Source organism: Hyperolius riggenbachi, chromosome 1, assembly GCF_040937935.1.
Source record: "Hyperolius riggenbachi isolate aHypRig1 chromosome 1, aHypRig1.pri, whole genome shotgun sequence".
Lineage (NCBI taxonomy): Eukaryota > Metazoa > Chordata > Amphibia > Anura > Hyperoliidae > Hyperolius > Hyperolius riggenbachi.
Window position 1 is genome coordinate 646252952 of NC_090646.1, and position 21366 is coordinate 646274317.

Below are 21366 nucleotides of genomic sequence, written 5' to 3' on the forward strand. Positions count from 1 at the left end.
TGTCCCCCAAGCTGCGGCAGTGCTGAACATACCTTCCAGCATGTGCCCAGCAATGCCCATCTATCCACTTCGCCTCCTGCAGGCTCTAATGCACGGCATACTTCCTGTATGTCATGTGACATACAGGAGCCAGGAAGTATGCCATGCACAAGAGCCGGCAGACGGCGAGAGAGGACGGATAGCGTTGGACTCGTACGGAAGGTATGACCAACACTGCTCACACTGCGGGCCGGACTTGAGGGAAGTTTGAAGCAGTGTCTTCAAACTTCTCCCATGCGGAAATGACGTCATCACGGTAATCACCACTTTGACGAATCCGAAATTGTGATCTTGGTGATCGCGATTTCGGTACAGATATTCCTGAAACCTCTGTTTATATCTTCTAGGGATGAGAAGAACCAGTCCATCATAGTGAGCGGTGAGTCTGGAGCTGGGAAAACTGTGTCTGCCAAATACGCCATGAGATACTTCGCCACAGTCAGCGGGTCAGCCAGCGACGCCAACGTGGAAGACAAAGTCCTGGCATCCAGCCCCATCATGGAGGTAAGGCCATGGCAGGGACTCTAAAGGTTTATACATACAGTACATGCAACTTAATACACGACCAAACACACAAATCACACGACTTGTTGTTTGCACAACCAGTAGGTACACACACACGCTAACCAACTAAACAACCAACCAATTTAAATACTGCGCACGCACACCATACCTGCATTCAAAAAGCAACAATTCGTTCAAACGACTTGTACACACGTGGCCAACCTGCACGATAATGGATCAGTTGATCCGCGGGGGTGAGTCGGACAAGCCACCTGTTGTCAGTTGGTCGTCTAGTCGTTTGCTGCCCATACACATGCCAAACTATTGACTATAACACCAAGTTGAAAGCGATAGTTGGGTGGAAAAGTTGCACGTGTGTATGAGGCTTAAAGGGGCTCAGAGCTCGTGAAAAAAAAAAAGATTTATACATACCTGGGGCTTCCTCCAGCCCCATCAGCTTGGATTGCTCCCACGCCGGCGTCCTCCGATGTCTGCAGCTCCGGTATCGGGTCCTGTCACTTCCGTCAGTTGGAGCCAGTCTGACGTAAGGGAAGTGCGCCCTCTACATATCTCTCCAGCAGCTGCTGGAGAAATACGCAAAGAGTGCACTTCTCCTGTGTAGACTGGAGCCGACTGACGGAAGTGCAGGGACCCGCTTCCACATCAGAGGATGGCAACGTGGGAGCGATCCAAGCTGATGGGGCTGGAGTAAGCCCCAGGTATGTATATTTTTATTTGGGGGGGGGAGCTCTGGTACACTTTAAGATGTAAGGCAGGGGTCTCAAACTCAATTTACCTGGGGGGCTGCAGGAGGCAAAGTCAGGATGAGGCTGGGCTGCATAAGGAATTTCACAATCGCGGCGCATCGCCGCCTCTGCCCGCCCCTCTCACTCTTCCTTCACAGAGAGGGGCGGGGAGAGGCGGCGATCGGTGCGGCGATTGACGTCAGGAGGGGCAGAGCTGAAGCTGAAAGCTCTGCCCCTTCCAGGAAATGCCGGCGGATTGCCCCCCGGGCAATTTGTGGGCTCTGCAGCCCTCGTTTAGCGGCGGGGATGCGGCGGATTACTTGGGAGCACTGAAGCGAACTATAAGGAAGCTTTTGCCTGTGAGGGCCACAAAATATTGTATCGAGGGCCGCAAATGGCCCGTGGGCCGCGAGTTTAAGACCTCTGATGTAAGGCTTCCGGGAAGTCCCTCTTCTGGAGCCAGATCATGTCTTTTGCTCCTTGTGTCTCCTTCCCTCACGTCGGATGTTCAGCCACTACTACATTTGTTTGGTCTGCTTTCCAGTCACATTCATTTTCATAAAATTTGCATCAACTCAGAATTATTTACGTCTCATTGATCTTCCCTGATTTCCATTATGAGCAGCACTTCATAGTTTGCTGGATTGTGCTGCTGTTGACCCATATAAAGCATCCGTCCATTATTCATACACCCTACAATTGTGATTGTACAATCATGTTCAGTCATAAGGTTCTTATTAACAGTACAATTTTTCTTTCCCATTCAATCTTTTGACACAATTTGAATGACCAAAACTAATCGGAAGGCAATTATCGATTGTTCCCATTTAAGAAGGTTTTACTTTCCGATTTGATTATGAAATCTAACTTTTGGATTGATTATTTTTTCCTTTTCGAATTGACCAAAGAATCGTTTTACATCACACACCGCACAGTTTTCTATACAAGTTCATCATAAAAATGGTGTCAAAAGATCGAATCTGAAGGAAAAATTGTACCATTAATGGGCACCCTTAAGGTAATCATTAACGGTACAATCTGTTGGATGATTGACTGTACGACTGATTGGATACTGTTAATAGTGCTGATCGACTATGAGCAATCGTTCTATCGATCAATCTCTCGATCCTTCTGTTGATCCAAACTTTGGAAAGATTATTTTTAGATGCCCATTAACGGTACAATTTTTTCATCATGTGCGATCTTTCAATGCACTTTTTACAATCATATTGTACGGAAAACTGCAGTGTGTGGTGAAAATCAGTGTAAAATGATTTTATGGTCGTTTGGAACAGAAAATGTAACTGTCCCAAAAGTTTTGGATTTTACGATCGCATCTGAAGAGAGAAAATGACCTAATTGACCATTAATGAGAACAATCGATAATTACCTTCCAATTATTTACGATTGTAAAAACGATGTCGAAAGATCACATGTGATGAAAAAATTGTAACGTTTATGGACACCTTAAAAGGGCACTGTGGGGAAAAATTGTAAAATTTAAAATATGTGCAAACATAAACAAATAAGAAGTATTTTTTTTTCCAGAGTAAAATGAGCCATAAATTACTTCTCTCCTATGTTGCTGTCACTTAGGGCCCGTTTCCACTATCGCGAATCCGCATGCGTTGCCCGCATGCAGATTCGCACAGCCAGTACAAGTGGATGGGACTGTTTCCACTTGTGCGTTTTCCTGCACGTTTTTCTGTGCAGAAAAAATCTGCAGGGTAGGGCCCTCAGAATTCGCCTGCGTGTGGAATGCAGGCGAATCGCACGCAATGTATTTAATAGGGAAATCGCATGTGTTTTCCCCATGCGTTTTTTGCCACGAATTTGCATGCGATTTCGCATAGGTACCCATGTTAATTCACACAGGCAGTGACATGGTTAAAATCGCATCACCCTAACCTATGCGAAATCGCGGCAAAAAACGCATGCGGAATCGGGCCCTTACAGTAGGTAGTAGAAATCTGACAGAAGTTACAGGTTTTGGACTGGTCCATCTCTTCATGGGGGCTTCTCAGGGATTTATTTTTTTTCTAAAGCACTTAGTGAATGGCAGTTGCTCTGTCCAATTGCCAAAAAACTGTGTAGCGTGCAGGGAAGCTGGCCAGCATCATTGTTTGAATCCTTTGTAGGGAATATCTTTATAAAGAATAAAAGCCTTGCTGAGTATCCCCTATAAAGAGATGGACTAGTCCAAAACCTGTCGCTTCTGTCAGATTTCTACTACCTACTGTAAGCGACAGCAACATAGGAGAAAAGTAATTTATGGCTCATTTTACTCTGGAAAAAACGTACTTCTTATTTGTCATGTTTGCACATATTTAAAATTTTTCGCCATAGAGCCCCTTTAAGTCTGATTGGTTTGCTTAGCATTTTTCCCTCCATTGGTGGGCCCAAAAGATTGTTTCCAATTGAGCGCAACTCACGATCAATTAAGTTGTTAATGGTCAATTTTTTTTACTAAATAAATGCCCTTTTCCACTGGCAGCGTTGCAATCTGAAAAAGGGATTGCCTGCGTTTTTGCAGCATTCTGAAAATGACAGGTGCACAGTGGCTATCACTGCAATGCCCCTTTTTCCACTGTTGCAATTGTGCGCTCACAGTTTTACCTTAGTGCAATCACACTGCCTGCTGCAGTATTCCTTTGCTTGCCCTTAGGTAGTAGTCTATGGGAGTGCATGAAAAAGAAGCGTGTTACTATGCGATTTTCATGCCATTCCTCCATGCAGTGTGAGGCCCCGCCCCTCATCCCCTAATACATACATAAAACGATCGCACTAAAAATTGCAGCGCAAGGTACAGGAAATCAAGTTTAAAGCAGACCTAAACTCAGAACTTTCTCTCTGCTAAATAAGCTAAATAAATCATGGTGGTTTGCAGTGGAAAATGTTTTACATAAGAGATGTATATATCTGTATAAATGTTCACTTTATGAGGAGTGATAATGGCTCCCTCAGTAATTCCCCTTTGGATCCAGGTGTTCCTTGGATCTCAGCGGTCTCCTGTGTGACACATAATGACAGGCCAAATCAATTGGCTATAATTGTCTATTCAACACCACTATCAATTGTATTGACTCTCCTGTGTGCAGTGATGAAAGGCTGTAATTGTACTTCAGTCATTACAGGAGGAACAGAGGCCTCTGCTGTCTGCGCTCTGCAGAGATGAGATGCTTCTGGGCTGGGGAGGGGGGACTTTAATGATTTAACAAACCTGGGCTAGGTGGTGTTGCTTCTATTCCGGGGAAGTGTTTGCAACTTGGGTCTTATTAGGCCTCAGGGGTTATTGCTGCAAGATTAGTGTGATTACTACTGTTTGCTGGTTGGGTTAAAGTGAATGTAAACCAGAGAGGAAAAAAAAAACATACTTAAAGTGGATCCGAGGTGAACTTTTACTCATTGCATAATTGTGTTCCTTTCCTATTGTTTATAGGGTATTCCTCAAGCCAAATACTTTTTTGTTTTTGTTTTAATACTCTAATTCCCTATAAACTAAATAAACCACTCCCACAGGTTTTCAGAGAACCTTGGCAGTAGCAAGGGCTCATGGGAGCTCAGTCTGGGCAGGGGGAGGAGGAGGTGTTACTAGCCATTGATTTCAGAGGCGGAGGAGGAGGGGGATTAGGTTTTTTTCACAGTCTGAGTGCTCAAGATACAGATAAGCCTGCCTCTGTGTAATGTTTACAAACAACATGGCTGCTGTCATTGTATCACAGGAAGACATAATCATTTTCTATTAAAGCTGTTTTCAGCTAGATTTGCTGTGTAAACTATCTAAACTTTAGATAAGATATATAGACAAGTTACTTGTTATAGTTCGTTTTTCATTTCGAATCCGCTTGATACCCGAGGTGACATGTGACATGGTTAGATAGACATGGGTATGCACAGTGCCTAGCACACAAATAACTATGCTGTGTTCCTTTTTTTCTTTCTCTGCCTGAAAGAGTTAAAATAGTGTGACCCTCACTGATAAGAAATTCCAACTATAAAACTCTTTCCTAGCAGAAAATGGCTTCTGAGAGCAGGAAAGAGATAAAAAGAGTCAATAGTTCATAGATTTTAGCTCTGGCATACTTCAATGAATGTGTCATTGAGCACAAACAATAAAACAGTAAAAACTTAAAAAGTAGATTTAAACATAAGATAAAACTGTGGCATATCTTAAAAAGTCATTTTTAGAAAAAGGAAGATAAATACAATTGTTTATTTAATTAGTTTATTTTCGCCTTGGGTGTCCTTTAAGGAGAGGGAAGGCTCTGGGTCGTAATGTGCCTTCTTGTTTCTCTCGTGGTTCCAGTGCTGTTACCCCCGGTAGTATTGGGGAGCCCGAGTGCACAAGCGCGCGCTCACGCATGATCAGTACAGAGCTGCCCGTCTTTGGGAGCACTCGGGCTCCTGAAGACTTCCGAAACCTCCTGTGGCGGCAGATTGGAACGGCAGTGACAACGCTGGAATGAGGGGACCGTGAGAGTAACTGGAAGGCTCTAGTCTATAGGACCCAGAAACATGAAATAAATTTGGTTTAGCACACCTGAGGTTTAAAATGAGAAAGCAGTAGCAGCTATGGGTGCTCAGTCAGTAAATCAGACCCTCAGTAGGTCTTACCAAGCAATATATAAAAAAATGACCAGCACACCGTGCAATTGAAATGCATAAAGTAATGTATTGTACACCGATTCAAAAATCACAAGTAGTGGGCTGTACACAGCAGTAGTAATACAGTGTGAACCAAGTATTGATGTATGGTTATACACTTTGAGCAGTTACAATAGCAAACAAACAGAAATGAATATTGGATCACTCTAGCAAAATGACAGCAGCAAGGAACAGCATCTGTTGGGGAGTCCTCCGCTTACCTTCTGATAAAGGTATTCGCAGAAACAGCGCTGTCAGGGTGTTTTGGGACATTTTGCATACGGACACTCTGTTTCATACACTGTGATTGGCATATTGTTCTCTGTTTCCCTTATGCTGGGAATACACGGGTCGATTCGGCGGCCGATTCGACGACCGGATCGACCCCAGCCGCGTCTGCGCGGATCGATTACCGCTCGTCCCCGCCAGCGCTTCCTTATCAGCGCTCGATTACCTGCCATTGTCCGCCGGCGGGGATCAAGCAGCTTGATCGGGCCAGCCTCATATTATCAGCTGGCCGGATCAGCTGGTCGATACACGGTACCGTGTATCCCCGACATTAGCCTTAGCTAGAGTGATCCAATGTTTGTTTTTGTTTGTTTGCTATTGTAACTGCTCAAAGTGTATAACTATACATCAATACTTGGTTCACACTGTATTACTACTGCTGTGTATAGCCCACTACTTGTGATTTTTCAATCGGTGTACAATACATTATGCATTTTAATTGCATGGCGTGCTGTTCATTTTTTGTATCTATAGGATCCAGAACCTCCCCTCTCCTTAGCTAAGTATCCATTTTGTTTTCCAAATCTACATTAACTTTGAAGCGGACCTGAACTCAGAACTTTCTCTCCGCTCTAAAAGATAAGCAACAGCATAATAACCTTTAAAGAAAAAAACATTTATTTGTTACAGCTTATAGAGCTCGTGCTATATGTACTTCCTGCTTTCATGAAAGCAGACAAAGGGTTAACATCCTGTGTTTTACACATTAGCTGTGTCTGCCAAGGACTGCCGAAATTCTGTGCTGACACAGTTTAGAGAGCCAATTACACTTGTGATTACTTGAAGATAAGGGGAAATTAGACAGGCTCTTCTCCATAAAAATACACAGGGTGCATTTCTCTGTGCAAGAGTCCAGGTCCACGTTCGATTATAGACCAATCACAGCGCAGTGAAGCTGTTACAGCCGCAATGCGACCTAAGGAAAAAAAAAATAACGTGGCACTTCCAAGATTACCGTGGATGTTGTACAGTAACACACAGCAGCTTCTGCATTACACAGGGCACTTCCATCACATCACATGACATCTCAGGCAGTGTGTCATGTTCCATTGACTGTATTGGCCATTGCGACAAGGTGTGGTAGAAAATGGTAACACAATGCAACGTGGTAAGTGTAAAAGGTCCTTAACCACCCTGGCGTTCTGATTAAATCGCCAGGGTGGCTGCGGGAGGGTTTTTTTTAAATAAAAAAAAAACTATTTCATGCAGCCAACTGAAAGTTGGCTGCATGAAAGCCCACTAGAGGGCGCTCCGGAGGCGATCTTCCGATCGCCTCCGGCGCCCAGAATAAACAAGGAAGGCCGCAATGAGCGGCCTTCCTTGTTTTGCTTATATCGTCGCCATAGCGACGAGCGGAGTGACGTCATCGACGTCAGCCGACGTCCTGACGTCAGCCGCCTCCGATCCAGCCCTTAGCGCTGGCCGGAACTTTTTGTTCCGGCTACGCTGGGCTCAGGCGGCTAGGGGGGCCCTCTTTCGCCGCTGCTCGCGGCGAATCGCCGCAGAGCGGCGGCGATCAGGCAGCACACGCGGCTGGCAAAGTGCCGGCTGCGTGTGCTGCTTTTTATTTCGTTAAAATCGGCCCAGCAGGGCCTGAGCGGCAGCCGCTGGCGGTGTTGGACGAGCTGAGCTCGTCCAGACCGCTCAGCTGGTTAAAGGGGAACTTCGGGTCAAAAATCAAATACTTAAAGGAATCTGTACTGTCCGATTTGTACAATAAAAAACATACCAATCGAGTCACTGTGATCTCCTGGATCCCTCTTTGCCATTTCCGCCACGATCCTGGCTTTTAATCGCCAGTTTTAGGCAGTGTTTACAATAAAAAAACATGGCTCGCTAACCAGGAAGTGATGTTTGTGTATCTATCTATCTATCTATCTATCTATCTATCTATCTATCTATCTATCTATCTATATATATATATATATATATATATATATCACACGGTACAGTATACTATACTACACGTTTTTATTACATAGTGAATTATCTTCACTCCAGTCAGGGTTTCTTAGCATGGGCAGCTCCCTCCCCCCTCAGACAAGCTGCAACAGAGAGCAGAGACCTGTCTGTGAGGGATAAACAAAGCACACACACAGAGCCAGGAGGGGGCGTGCATAACTTCTCCCTATCACAGCAGAGGCAGCGCATTCCTCTCTGGGTCGACAAAGCTTGACAAAGAAAAGAAGATTAGATATAGTACAGAGAAAGTGCAACTAGAAAAGGCTGCAGTAATCCAGAGCACATTAACCTCCCTAGCGGTCTATTAAAACCGCCAGGGGGCAGCTCAGCACTTTAATATATATATATATTTTTTTTATTCACGTAGCTAGCCTAGCGCTAGCTACATGATAGCCGTTGTGCAGCAGGAGCGCAAACAGGAAATCCCGTTCAGAACTGTTTCCTGGAGCTAATAGGCCAGGCTGTGCAAGGGGTCGCGGGGGGGGGGGGAGAGGGGGAGAGGGGGGGCGGGTAGCATCGAATCGGGAAGTACACGCAGCTAGCACAGTGCTAGCTGCGTGTACCAAAAAAAAAAATTATGCGAAACGGCCCAGCAGGGCCTGAGAAATCCTCCTGTGCAGCATAGCCCGACCTGAGGTCGGGCTTACCGCCAAGGAGGTTAAAACATGTATAGGAACTTATAGGATAGAAGAAATGAGGCTGACAATTTTGTTACAGAGTCTATTTAAAGGAATCGTCCGTCAAATAATGCCTCCCCATGACAAACTTACCCGGGGTTTCCTCCAGCCCCTTGCAGCCAATATGTCCCTCACAGCATCTCAGCTTGCAGCCACCGGCCCGCGGTCTCCACCAGTGCAGAGGCTGACCTCTATTGCGCCTTTGTGAGCACCGCTGTGAATCAAGTCCACGTTGTCCACAGTGTACTGCTCAGGCGTAATAGTTATGTGCCTACGCAGTACACTGCGAACAACATGGACTTGATTGACATCGGTGCTTGCGCAGGCGCAGTAGAGGACGACCTCGAGGTCGGCCTCTGCACCGACGGGGACCCCGGGCCGCTGGCTGGGAGTGAAGCTGCGGCGTGGGACATGTCGGCTGCCAGGGGCTGAAGGAAGCCGTAGGGTAAGTATATAAAGGGGCAGCATTATTTAGCTCATGATTCCTTTAACTAAGGAGAGGTACTACTCTGGATCCTTCAGAGGCTTATAGATGTTTTTAAATCGTAAATGTATCTCCTCTTAGCCCTAATGCACTAAATTTCCCTTGTGAGTTACCATTTCTTGTCTTTCTCACATGCCTTAAAGTGAATCAGAGATGAATATAAACTAATGAGATAACCAATTGGATCTGTCTTTCTACTCCTAAAAATGACTCTTTTAGATATTCCAAAGTTTTATTTTATGTATAAAAACATTTACAAAGCAGATTTAATATTTCATAGTCTTTGCTCAATTGCAGTGTCTTGAGAGTCCCAGAGTGAAAATACAGGAACTATTGACCTTTTTATCTTTTCCTTTCACAGTAAAATGCCCAGGTATCTGCTTAGGAAAGTGTTTCATAGCTGTAATTTATCAGTGAGCTGAGTCCTGACTGGAGCAAACCTGTCAGTTCCACAGCTAATTTTAAACTCTTTCAGGCAGGGAAAAAGAAAAGGAGCGCAGCATAAGTGTCTGTATGCTTGCCACTGTATATACACATGTCTATCTCACCATGTCACATGTCATCTCTGGTACACTTTAAGTCTAAATCAGTAACATTTGTTCATTTAGGCCATTGGAAATGCCAAAACGACCCGGAACGATAACAGCAGTCGGTTTGGAAAATACATCCAGATTGGGTTTGACAAGAGATATCGCATTATCGGTGCCAATATGAGGACCTACCTGCTGGAGAAATCACGGGTCGTGTTCCAGGTAGGATGCTAAGATAACATTCTGACTTTATACAGCTTCTCTTTTACACTACAGGCGATTCCAATTTCCGATTTTGAAAGCAGAAATTCTCATCTTTCCACCAGCCCAGCTCCTGGCCTCCTATGGTGTTGGGCATGGCTGTGAGTTCCTCCTCCAGATGATACTGCCCCATGTGTGACATTACATTTGCCGAGTCACATAGTACCAACGCTCTGGGGGATGGTGACAGGGACGGATTTTTACTCTTTACCACCCAAGGCCACTGTCAGCAGCCTCCCCTTTTTAGGATAGGTAACCAGATGTCCCCTCCCCCCCTCCAGGCAGCCAAATGACAGTTCAACACCCCCCCCCCCCACACACACACACACACACACACACACACACCTCCAGAAGAGGTAGCCAGATAACCCTCTACCCCTGCAGTTTAGGTAGCCTGATGACCCCCCTCCCCCCATTCCCTTCAGTAAAGGTCTCCAGATCACCCCTTCCCTGCCTTCCCTTTAGTATAATGGCCCGTACTCACGGGCTGCAGAAGTGGCCTGTCGCCAGCACACGTGAGCGTGTGGGCGACAGGCCGGCGACAGCTCCTCGCCAGGTCCCTCCGCGTACACACGCGGAAGAGGGACCAGCGGCGAGACGGAAGCTGTCGCCGACGTTCCTCCTCCCCCCGCCGGAAGCTCCATTTACCACAATGGAGGTTGCTGTCGCTAGTCCGCGTACTCACGCGGACTAGCGACAGTTGCGGGGGAGGTGCGGCGGCGACTGTCGCCATGCGATTGAAACTTTCAATCGCATGGCGACATGAGCGACGGGCGACAGTTCGGGGTGCGCGCGCGCGCGACGGCCCATACTCACGGGCGACCTGTCGCCGCAACACGCGCGCGCCGCGTGTTGAGGCGACAAAAGTCCCTCGTGAGTATGGGCCATAAGAGGCCAGATGACCCTACCCCCCCCCATACATATAGATAGCCAGATGACTCCCCTCTCTCCAGTATAGTTAGCCAGGTGACCCTCCCCCCAGTAAAGCCTGCTGCCATCCACCCCTGATCTAGGCCATGGCTTAAAGTGAACCTCCGGACTAAAAATTGACTCAGCAGCACTGAAAAGGCCTGGTGTTTCTTTAACAGTTTCACAGCATCAGAACTTTGTTTCTCTTATACAAGCCTCATTTTTAGCTGCACACAAGAAAACTGCCCGGGCAGTTTTACCCTTATGCTGTGCAAAGCATGATGGGATTTCTGATGTTGTTGTTCTCGTTCTGCTGTTTTGGTGCAATTTTTTTTTTTTTACATTTTGAATTTGACATTTGAAGCCTAGTGTGTGCAGCTGGGAGGGGTAATCAGGACACAGGACAGTTGGAACTGTGTCTCCTGCTCCTTTTTACCACCTTTCAACCAAAAAGATGGCTGCCCCCATGACAAAGATGGCAGCCCCCATGAATCACAAACATTTGCCTGTTCTTTTAAAACAGGGTGGGTAAGGGATTATGTTACCAATTAACATAACTAATGTAACTTAATAACAGTATGTTTGTTTAGGCTGAAGTTCCCCTTTAAATCCGGCCCTGGATGGCGGACACCGTAAGAGGCCAGGAGTTGCGCCGGTGGAGAGATGAGACTTAAAAACATGGGGGGGGGGGGGGGGGGGGATAGGTGACACTTTAATGTATGACCATCTTGAATTCCATTGAACAAGGCTGGAAATTCTTCCCAATCCTTGAGTAATACACCAATGGCAGAAAAACCAGGGAGCTAAAATAAAACAAACCTGCCCTTCAAACATACATAACAAATTTTTGCTGCCGACATCGTTCCTTCCTTCTCTTTCGCAACTCGCATTAGTAGAATCTCTCTGAAATTAAAGAGCAGGACACCCATTTAAAGTAATACCGTAAATTAAAGAGAAACCGTAACCAAGAATTGAACTTCATCCCAATCAGTAGCTGATACTCCCTTTCCCATGAGAAATCTTTTCCTTTTCTCAAACGGTTCATCAGGGAAGGGGTCTGTATGGCTAATATTGTGCTGAAACCCCCCCACAGTGTGATGTCAGGACCATGATCCTGGCAGATTCCTGTCTGTGTACCTCATTGCATTGTGGGAAATAGCTGTTTCCAGCTGTTCCCAATTGCCCAAAAAAAGCAAGCAGCAGCTCCTTCCACTGACCTCACCTACCAGAGGTAAAAATGTCACCATGTGATAAATGTCAGAATGTAAATCAGGGAGAGGAAAGATTTTACAATGGGCAAACACTGACTAAATCATTTATACATAATTATTGTAAAAATGAAGCACTTTTTTTATTACATTATTTTCACTGGAGTTGCTCTTTAGGTATCCTCGTCAATCGGTTGCTGCTGGGGCGATGAGTCCTTTGCATTCTGTAAAACATGGAATGGCCTCCTGCAGATATTTCGGTTTATTAGTCTTGTTTGCTGAGTCAGTAATCTATAGTGCAGTGGATAGGCCATGCTAAATTTCCATTTCCGGCGGTTACAGAACAGACAGTGTGAAAGCCATAACGGGTTTTATTGAAGCCTCTAAAGAGTAGTTTGCTGAAAAGTCTAATTCAAGGCTCATTGAACAGTAGATCTTGCTTCAGGGATCCGTACAAATGTGAGTGATAGGAAATAATCAGTGAAATCCAGGTATCTGCCGTAGTGGTCCTCTGTGGGCCGGTCGGCCGTGGGATTTGTTGGGGGGGCCTCTAATGGCGCTCATTCCATTTTCTAAATGTCTTTCAAGCCCGGCAGCTGGCAAAGTCTTCGCTAAATTAAAAGTGAGCAGTTCAGAAGTTGCAGGTAGACTAACTATCCTTATAGTATTCAGCGGGACCTGTTCTCCTAATTTGCTATGCGTGAAGAATGCTCTCATCAGTGAGACTTTTAAAGGAAACTCGAGGTAAGAGTGATATGGAGGCTGCCATATTTATTTCCTAATAAACAATGTACAGGATCTTCTCAAAAAATTAGCATATTGTGATAAAGTTCATTATTTTCTGTAATGTACTGATAAACATTAGACTTTCAAATATTTTAGATCCATTACACACAACTGAAGTAGTGCAAGCCTTTTATTGTTTTAATATTGATGATTTTGGCAAAAAGCTCATGAAAACCCAAATTTCCTATCTCAAAAAATTTGCATATTTCATCCGACCAATAAAAGAAAAGTGTTTTTAAAACAAAAAAAGTCAACCTTCAAATAATTATGTTCAGTTATGCACTCAATACTTGGTCGGGAATCCTTTTGCAGAAATGACTGCTTCAATGTGGCGTGGCATGGAGGCAATCAGCCTGTAGCACTGCTCATGTGTTATGGAGGCCCAGGATGCTTCGATAGCGGCCTTAAGCTCATCTAGAGTGTTGGGTCTTGCTCTCTCAACTTTCTCTTCACAATATCCCACAGATTCTCTATCCTGAAAAGCTTTATGGAGGTGAAGATTTCATTTTTCAGCATGACCTGGCACCTGCTCACAGTGCCAAAACCACTGGTAAATGGTTTACTGACCATGGTATTACTGTGCTCAATTGGCCTGCCAACTCTCCTGACCTGAACCCCATAGAGAATCTGTGAGATATTGTGAAGAGAAAGTTGAGAGACGCAAGACCCAACACTCTGGATGAGCTTAAGGCCGCTATCGAAGCATCCTGGGCCTCCATAACACCTGAGCAGTGCCACAGGCTGATTGCCTCCATGCCACGTTGCATTGAAGCAGTCATTTCTGCAAAAGGATTCCCGACCAAGTATTGAGTGCACAACTGAACATAATTATTTGAAGATTGACTTTTTTGTTTTAAAAACACTTTTCTTTTATTGGTCGGATGAAATATGCAAATTTTTTGAGATAGGAATTTTGGGTATTCATGAGCTGTAAGCCAAAATCCTCAATATTAAAACAATAAAAGGCTTGCACTACTTCAGTTGTGTGTATTTGAATCTAAAATATATGAAAGTCTAATGTTTATCAGTACATTACAGAAAATAATGAACTTTATCACAATATGCTAATTTTTTGAGAAGATCCTGTATATTACCTGGCTGTCCAGCTGATCCTCTGCCTCTAATACTTTTAGCCACAGACCCAGAACAAGCATGCAGATCAGGTGCCCTGACTTGAGCCGGACAGAATTTGACGCATGCTAGTTTCAGGGTTGTGACTCAGAGTCTGCTGAAGTCAGAAGATCAACAGGACTGCCAAGCAACTGGTATTGTTGAGGCCGGTTTTACACCTGACCAAAGCATTGGGGGGTACGATGCAACACTTCCAACGCATCTCAACGCAACGCCAAAAACTACATTCATGTGACCCTTCGGCAGAGTGCGCCAAGTCATATGCATAGTGCCCCAAACTATATTTTATATACAAAAGGGGGAGGGGGTTAAATATATTTTTGGGGCACTAACAATTATTTGGCAATATTTTATTTTTGGATGTTACAACATAGTATGGAGCAGTACACAGCCCTGCCACTAGGGGCGCTGCCTCTGGGTGATTCCTGGCTAGCAGTGTGTCGGCGGTAATGTCACATGACGCTCACTCTCTTGTATGTTTCCTCCCCAGGCAGAAGAGGAGAGGAACTATCACATCTTCTACCAGCTCTGCGCCTCCGCTGGGTTACCCGAGTTCGCCGACTTGTCGCTGAGTAAGTCATTATTCACAGCCCGTCTCATCCACATGGATCCAGCAGCTGCTGAATGCAACAACAAAATCACTAAAATCCATTAGCTGTGTCACTGTGAATAATGGAAGAGACAGATGTGAGCCGAGATGTAATTAAATCAGAATATGCATGATTGACCCAACAATAAATCTGATACAATAAAATTCAGCAGCGATTTGGGGAGAGGGAGGCCGCTATTTGCTGTGAAGGGATTTCGAGACGGAGCCACCCTTTAGCTTAAAGAGAAACCGTGACCAAGAATTGAACTTCCTCCCAATCAGTAGCTGATACCCCCTTTCCCAAGAGAAATCTATTCCTTTTCCCAAAAGGATCATCAGGGGGCTCTGTAGGGCTGATATTGTGATGAAACCCTTCCACAGGAAACTGTGAGGACCATGGTCCTGGCAGTTTACTTTCTGTGAACCTCGTTGCATTGTGGGAAATAAGAGCTGTTTTACTGTGTACAGCTGTTTTAAACTGCCAAAAAAGCAAGCAGCATTTCCTTACAGTGACATCACCTGCCAGCAGTAAAGATGTCGCCATGTGATAAATGTTAGAATGCAAATCAGGGAAAGGAAAGATTTTACAATGGGCAAACACTGACTAAATCATTTATACATAATTATTGTAAAAATTAAGCATTTTTTATTACATTACTAGCTGGACACCCGGCGTTGCCCGGGTATGTATTTGGCTAGTGTTGGCTCTGCCCACTTTTCCTAACCCTAACACACAATTACTTAATGACCAAGTTTGTGAGCTTTGCGGTCTTTGGCATCAATAATTTGCAATGAAAAAAAAATAAATCTGATTGGCTTTGGCTCCACCCCTTTTCTGAATTTGAACCCCAATCACCCAATGGCCAACTGTACCAGGTACAGGTGATTAACAGTGCAAGAATGGCAGCAATTAAATATTCCCCTTAAAAATCAATAGGTGGATTTTGATTGGCTTTTATAGGCTCCACCCACTTTCTGAATATTAATCTCAGTCACCCAGTGACCAACTGTGTAAAAGTTTAAAAACCCTACCGTTAACAGTGTAAGAATGGCTGCAGTTTACATTTCCGCAATGAAATTTGTATTTTTCTCCACCCACTTATTTCCTAACATTGTTCTGGTATGTATTTGGCTGCTGTTGGCTCCGCTTACTATTTCTAACCCTAACACACAATTACTCAACCAAGTTTGTGAGCTTTGCGATCTTTGGCATCAATAATTTGCATTGAGATTAACTATTTAAGGACCGCAGTGATTGAAATCTACGCCCTGTTTTGGTGGGCTTTTGGCTGGCAGGGCGTAGATTTCAATCACTGTCCGCAGTATGCATCCGCCGTCTCCGCCGCTACCTGCCGATCGCGACGCTCAAACCCGACGATTCTCGCCGCATCTCACAGGCTCTGCCTGTCTCTATGGCGGCAGAGTCATGTGAGCCGGTCAGGAGCCGATTTCATTGGCTCCTGGCCCTGTCTTTCAATGTAAGCTGTTCCCATTGGCTTACATTGAAAAACAGGGTCAGGAGCCAATGAAAGCGGCTCCTGACCGGCTCACATGACTCTGCCGTCATAGAGACAGGCAGAGTCTATGTCCTGGGGGTCCCGGCGAGCGGCGATGGCGGCGGTTGCGACGGGTATGTGCTGCGATTCGTCGGGATTCTGTCGGGATTGGACCAGCGGTCTCTGGTCCTTAAGTGCCCAGAGACCGCTGGTCCTTAAGTGGTTAAACAAATCTGATTGGCTGTTTGTGGCTCCACCCCTTTCTCTGAATTTGAACCCCAGTCACCCAATGACCAACTGTACCAGGTTTAAGGCCTGTGCCATTAACAGTGCAAGAATGGTAGCAATTACATATTCCCCTTGAAAATCAATAGGTGAATTTTGATTGGCCTTTGTAGGCTCCACCCACTTCTCTGAATATTAATCCCAGTCACCCAGTGACCAACTGTGTAAAGTTTGAGAACCCTGCCATTAAAAGTGTAAGAATTGCTGCAGTTTACATTTTCTCAGTGAAATTTGCATTTGTCTCCGCCTACTGATGACCCAGCATTGCCCAGTTATTTGCAGGTGTTGGCTGCGCCCACTTTTCCTAACCCTAACACTCAATTAATCAATTACTCCATGACCAAGTTTGTGAGCTTTGCGGTCTTTGGCATCAATAACCAGCATTAAAATGAAACAAATCATATTGGCTGTGTGTGGCTCCACCCCGTTTTATAAATGTAAACCCCAGTCACGCAATGATCAACTGTACCAGGTTTGAGGCTTGTGCCATTCACAGTGCAAGAATGGCAGCAATGAAATATTCCCCTGAAAAATCAATAGGTCATTTTTGATTGCCTTTTGTAGGCTCCACCCACTTTTCTGAATATTAACCCCAGTCACCCAGTAACAAACTGTGCAATGTTTGAGAACCCTACCATTAACAGTGTAAGAGTGGCTGCTGTTTACATTTTCCCAGAAATTTTTTTATTTGTCTCCGCCCACTTATGACCCGGCGTTGCCCGCTTATGTATCTGGCTGGTTTTGGCTGTGCCCACTTTCCTACCCTAACACACAATTAATCAATTACTCAATTACCAAGTTTGTGAGCTTTGCGGTGTTTGGCATCAATAATTTGCATTGGAATGAAACAAATCTAATTGACTATTTGTGGCTCGGGTGGAGCCACAAACTGAAATTGAACCCTAGTCATCCAAAAACCAACTGTACCAGGTTTGAGGCTTGTGCCATTAACAGTGCAAGAATGGCAGCAATGAAAATATTCCCCTTGAAAATCAATAGGTTAATTTTGATTGGCTTTTATAGACTCCACCCACTTTTCTGAATATTAATCCCAGTCACCCAGTAACCAACTGTGCAAAGTTTGAGAACCCTGCCATTAACAGTGTAAGAGTGGCTGCTGTTTACATTTTCCCGGTAAAATTTGTATTTGTCTCCGCCCACTTATGACCCTGCGTTGCCCGCTTATGTATTTGGCTGGTGTTGGCTGTGCCTACCTTTCTAACCCTAACACACAATTAATCAATTACCAAGTTTGTGATCTTTGCGGTGTTTGGCATCAATAATTTGCATTGAAATGAAACAAATCTAATTGGCTGTTTGTGGCTCCACCCCCTTTTCTGAATTTGAACCCCAGTCACCCAATGATCAACTGTACCAGGTTTGAAGCTTGTGCCATTAACAGTGCAAGAATGGCAGCAATGTAAATATTCCCCTTGAAAATCAATAGGTTAATTTTGATTGGCTTTTATAGACTCCACCCACCTTTCTGAATATTAATACCAGTCACCCAAAGACCAACTGTGCAAAGTTTGAGAACCCTACAATTAACAGTGTAAGAATGGCTGCTGTTTACATTTTCCAGTGAAATTTGTATTTGTCTCCGCCTCCTTTTTGGTTATGGGAATAAAAAATATCCTATACTTTATTCCAGGTAATGTACTATGTGTGTGCCAAATTTCATTCAAATCCATTCAGCCATTTTTGCGTGATCGAGTAACAAACATCCGAACTTTCCCATTTATTATATTAGTAGGATTTTCACTGGAGTGCCTTTTTTAAAGTGCCAGTAAGGCCACACGGCAGAAGAAATTCTACCAATAACATTCATGGCCCATATCCTATTAAAGGACAACCAAGGTGACATGTGACATGAGACAGACATGTGTATGTACAGTGCCAAGCACACAAATAACTAGGCTTTGTTCTTTTTTTATTTCTCTGCCTGAAAGAGTTAAACATCAAGTATGCAAGTGACAGTTTCTGTCCGGGTCGGGACCGGGTGCGGCTGGGTCAGACTATAGCATAACCCTCACTGATTAGTAATTACAGCCATAAAATATGTTTCTGTCAGTAAATGGCTTATAAGATCTTGTCAGATCTGTCAATAAGCTGCATGCTTGTTCAGGGTCTATGACTAAAAGTATTAGAGGCAGAGGATCAGCAGGACAGCCAGGCAACTGGTATTGCTTAAAGGTAATGGGAAGCGGGAAAAAAACAGATACTTATTTAAGGCTCTGGGTCCTATAGAGCTCTCCTGCTACTCTCACGGCCCCATCCTTCCAGTGATGTCACCCAGTTTGAATCCCCTGCTGCAGGAGACTTCGGAAGTCGAGTGGCTCTGTACTGCGCATGCGTTAGTGCGTGAGAGAGCGTGCTGGCACATGCAACGTTCTGAGCCGCCCGTCTTCGAGAGCACTCAGGCTCCCAAAGACTTTCATAGCCTCCTGAAGTGGCAGAGAGCAGTGTTCAACCAATCAGTTGACTACCGCTATGGAGGGTGACAGCGCTGGAACGAGGAATGCATGAGAGCAGTGAAAAGGCCCTTTAGGACCCAGAACCTAGCTTTACAATGCAATAAATATAGCAGCCTCCATATCTCTCTCATTACAGTTGTCCTTTAACTTTTCTGTAAGAAGATAGTTTCCAACCTTGCCAGTAAAATATCTCTACAGCTCCCACCATTTAAGAAAATACTCAAAAGAAGTTTATTATATTTTTACCTAATTTTTAGTACTTTTTTCAATTACAAAGGGACATGCCAGGACACGGTATCATGAAATGAAATGGAATTCAATGTAATGAATTTGGTCTTGACTGGTCCTCTTTAAAGAGGAGCTGTCAACCATACTATTCGCAGATCAAAAAAACACACATATAAGTAGATAAATACTTGCTCTACTTACATAACATATGTATTGCACTGTCCATGTTTTGATTTTAGTGATTTTTCTACAGTAAAAAAGAGAAATCCTTCTTAGCATTTCCCATTTTAGCTGTGGCTATTTTGAAGCCAATCCTGATGTCATTTCCCCCTTACTCTCCTCTGCCTTATTGTGTATGCATTGCCCGCCCTTCACTATAGAAAGTACATCATCTCAGCATGAGAAATATTGGCCAATCAGAGAGGAACAGATGTGTGGGAGGGGAAAACAGAAGGGAAAGAGGCTTCAGCCAATCAGGCAGCAGAGGGGATAGTAGAGAAGCAAAAAAGGACAACCCAGCATGCCCTGCAACTTCCTTTGTGCGGCAATGTACCAAATAAGAGTCAGGTAAACTGGGGAATGATCATTTTTCAACAAGAAAAGTAATCGAGATTTTAACTTTTGGATTGCCTGATTAGCATCCTTATTACTTGTTTACCAGATAAAAATAAAGAATTGATTTTTGATTGTATGCCCGACAGTTACGCTTTAAAACCAGATGGATATTTCCTAGCTGTAATACGTCACCCAGGTGTCAGATTTCCTGTGCTCAGCATCCCACCTACTATCCCTGTAATGTGAGCGTAATGCCGTTATTAAGCTGCAGAGAGGAGGCCGCTAATAATGAAGTATGAGGAAAGCCGTGCGGTTCTCGCTCTCAGGCCATTAATCTGAGGCCCCAAGTGACTCTGGGAAGACGTATGAAGTGCTGGAACTGTAATCAAGTGATAATTCCACCTCCACTGTAACTGCAGATCACTCTGGGGGGCCGGCCTGGGCCGCAGGGCATCGCCATGTTTGCTATCGCAGCCTGAGATAATTACATTGCGGGTTACAAGGCTTGGGTCTAGTTTATACAGCCTGGATAAGAACCAGATCTCTGCTGTCCTCTTCCAGAGCAGGCTGGCAGCGGAATCACATTCATGGAAACCAAAATCTTAGCAGAAACACAAGGCAATGTAAAGCTGAATTAAAGAGGCCCTGTAGTGACATACCGGTATAGTGGAATGCGGTAAACTGTGCAGGATACGGTCATTTTCCTGGTTTTAGCATCAGAAACACTTCCTATAGTGATATAATAATGTATATTGCTGTATGTAGTCCCGCCCTCCTAGTGATGTCACAGCCTAGGCTGTTTGTTATGTGGCATTATCTCCCACCCTCTTCCCCCATCAGAGCATTCTTGGAGACCAGATATCTTTTCAACTGACTTAAAGGACAACTGAAGCGAGAGAATTGTAGAGGCTGCCATATTTATTTCCTTTTAAAGGGGAACTGAAGAGAGAGGTATATGGAGACTGTCATGTTTATTTCCTTTTAAGCAATACCAGTTGCCTGTCAGCCCTGCTGATCCTCTGCCTCTAATACTAATAACCATAGCCCCTGAACAAGCATACAGCAGATCAGGTGTTTCAGACTTTAAAGTCAGATCTGACAAGACTAGCTGCATGCTTGTTTCTGCTGTTATTCAGATACTACTGCAGAGAAATAGACCAGCAGGGCTGCCAGGCAACTGGTATTGATTAAAAGGAAATAAACTTGACAGCCTCCATATAGCTCTCTCTTCAGTTCCCCTTTAAGCAATACCAATTGCCTGTCTGTCTCGCTGATCTTCCGCCTCTAACACACCCTGAAAAACCCCTGAACAAGCATGCAGCAGATCAGCTGTTTCTGATATTATTGTCAGATCTGACTAGATTAGCTGCATGCTTGTTTCTGGTGTTATTCAGAAACTACTGCAGCCAAATACACCAGCAGTGCTACCAGGCAACTGGTATTGTTTAAAAGAAAATAAATATGGCAGCCTCCATAACCTTCTCACTTCAGTTGTCCTTCAAGACCTCACAGTAAACAAACATTCCACAGAGATCACCTGGCAGGTCTAAAGATGTCGCCAACAGTGATA

The 21366-nt window shown here is 44.5% G+C and overlaps 1 protein-coding gene across 2 annotated transcripts in view; it reads left to right on the plus strand.

The window, feature by feature from the left end:
• MYO5B (myosin VB) overlaps positions 1 to 21366 on the plus strand; it is a 337992-nt gene that overhangs the window by 153640 nt on the left and 162986 nt on the right. For both annotated transcript variants that reach the window (XM_068251374.1, XM_068251375.1), the window contains exons 5-7: positions 387 to 543; positions 9953 to 10096; positions 14660 to 14741. In XM_068251374.1, coding sequence (XP_068107475.1) covers positions 387 to 543; positions 9953 to 10096; positions 14660 to 14741 — 383 coding nt within the window. The remainder of the gene's footprint in view (positions 1 to 386; positions 544 to 9952; positions 10097 to 14659; positions 14742 to 21366) is intronic.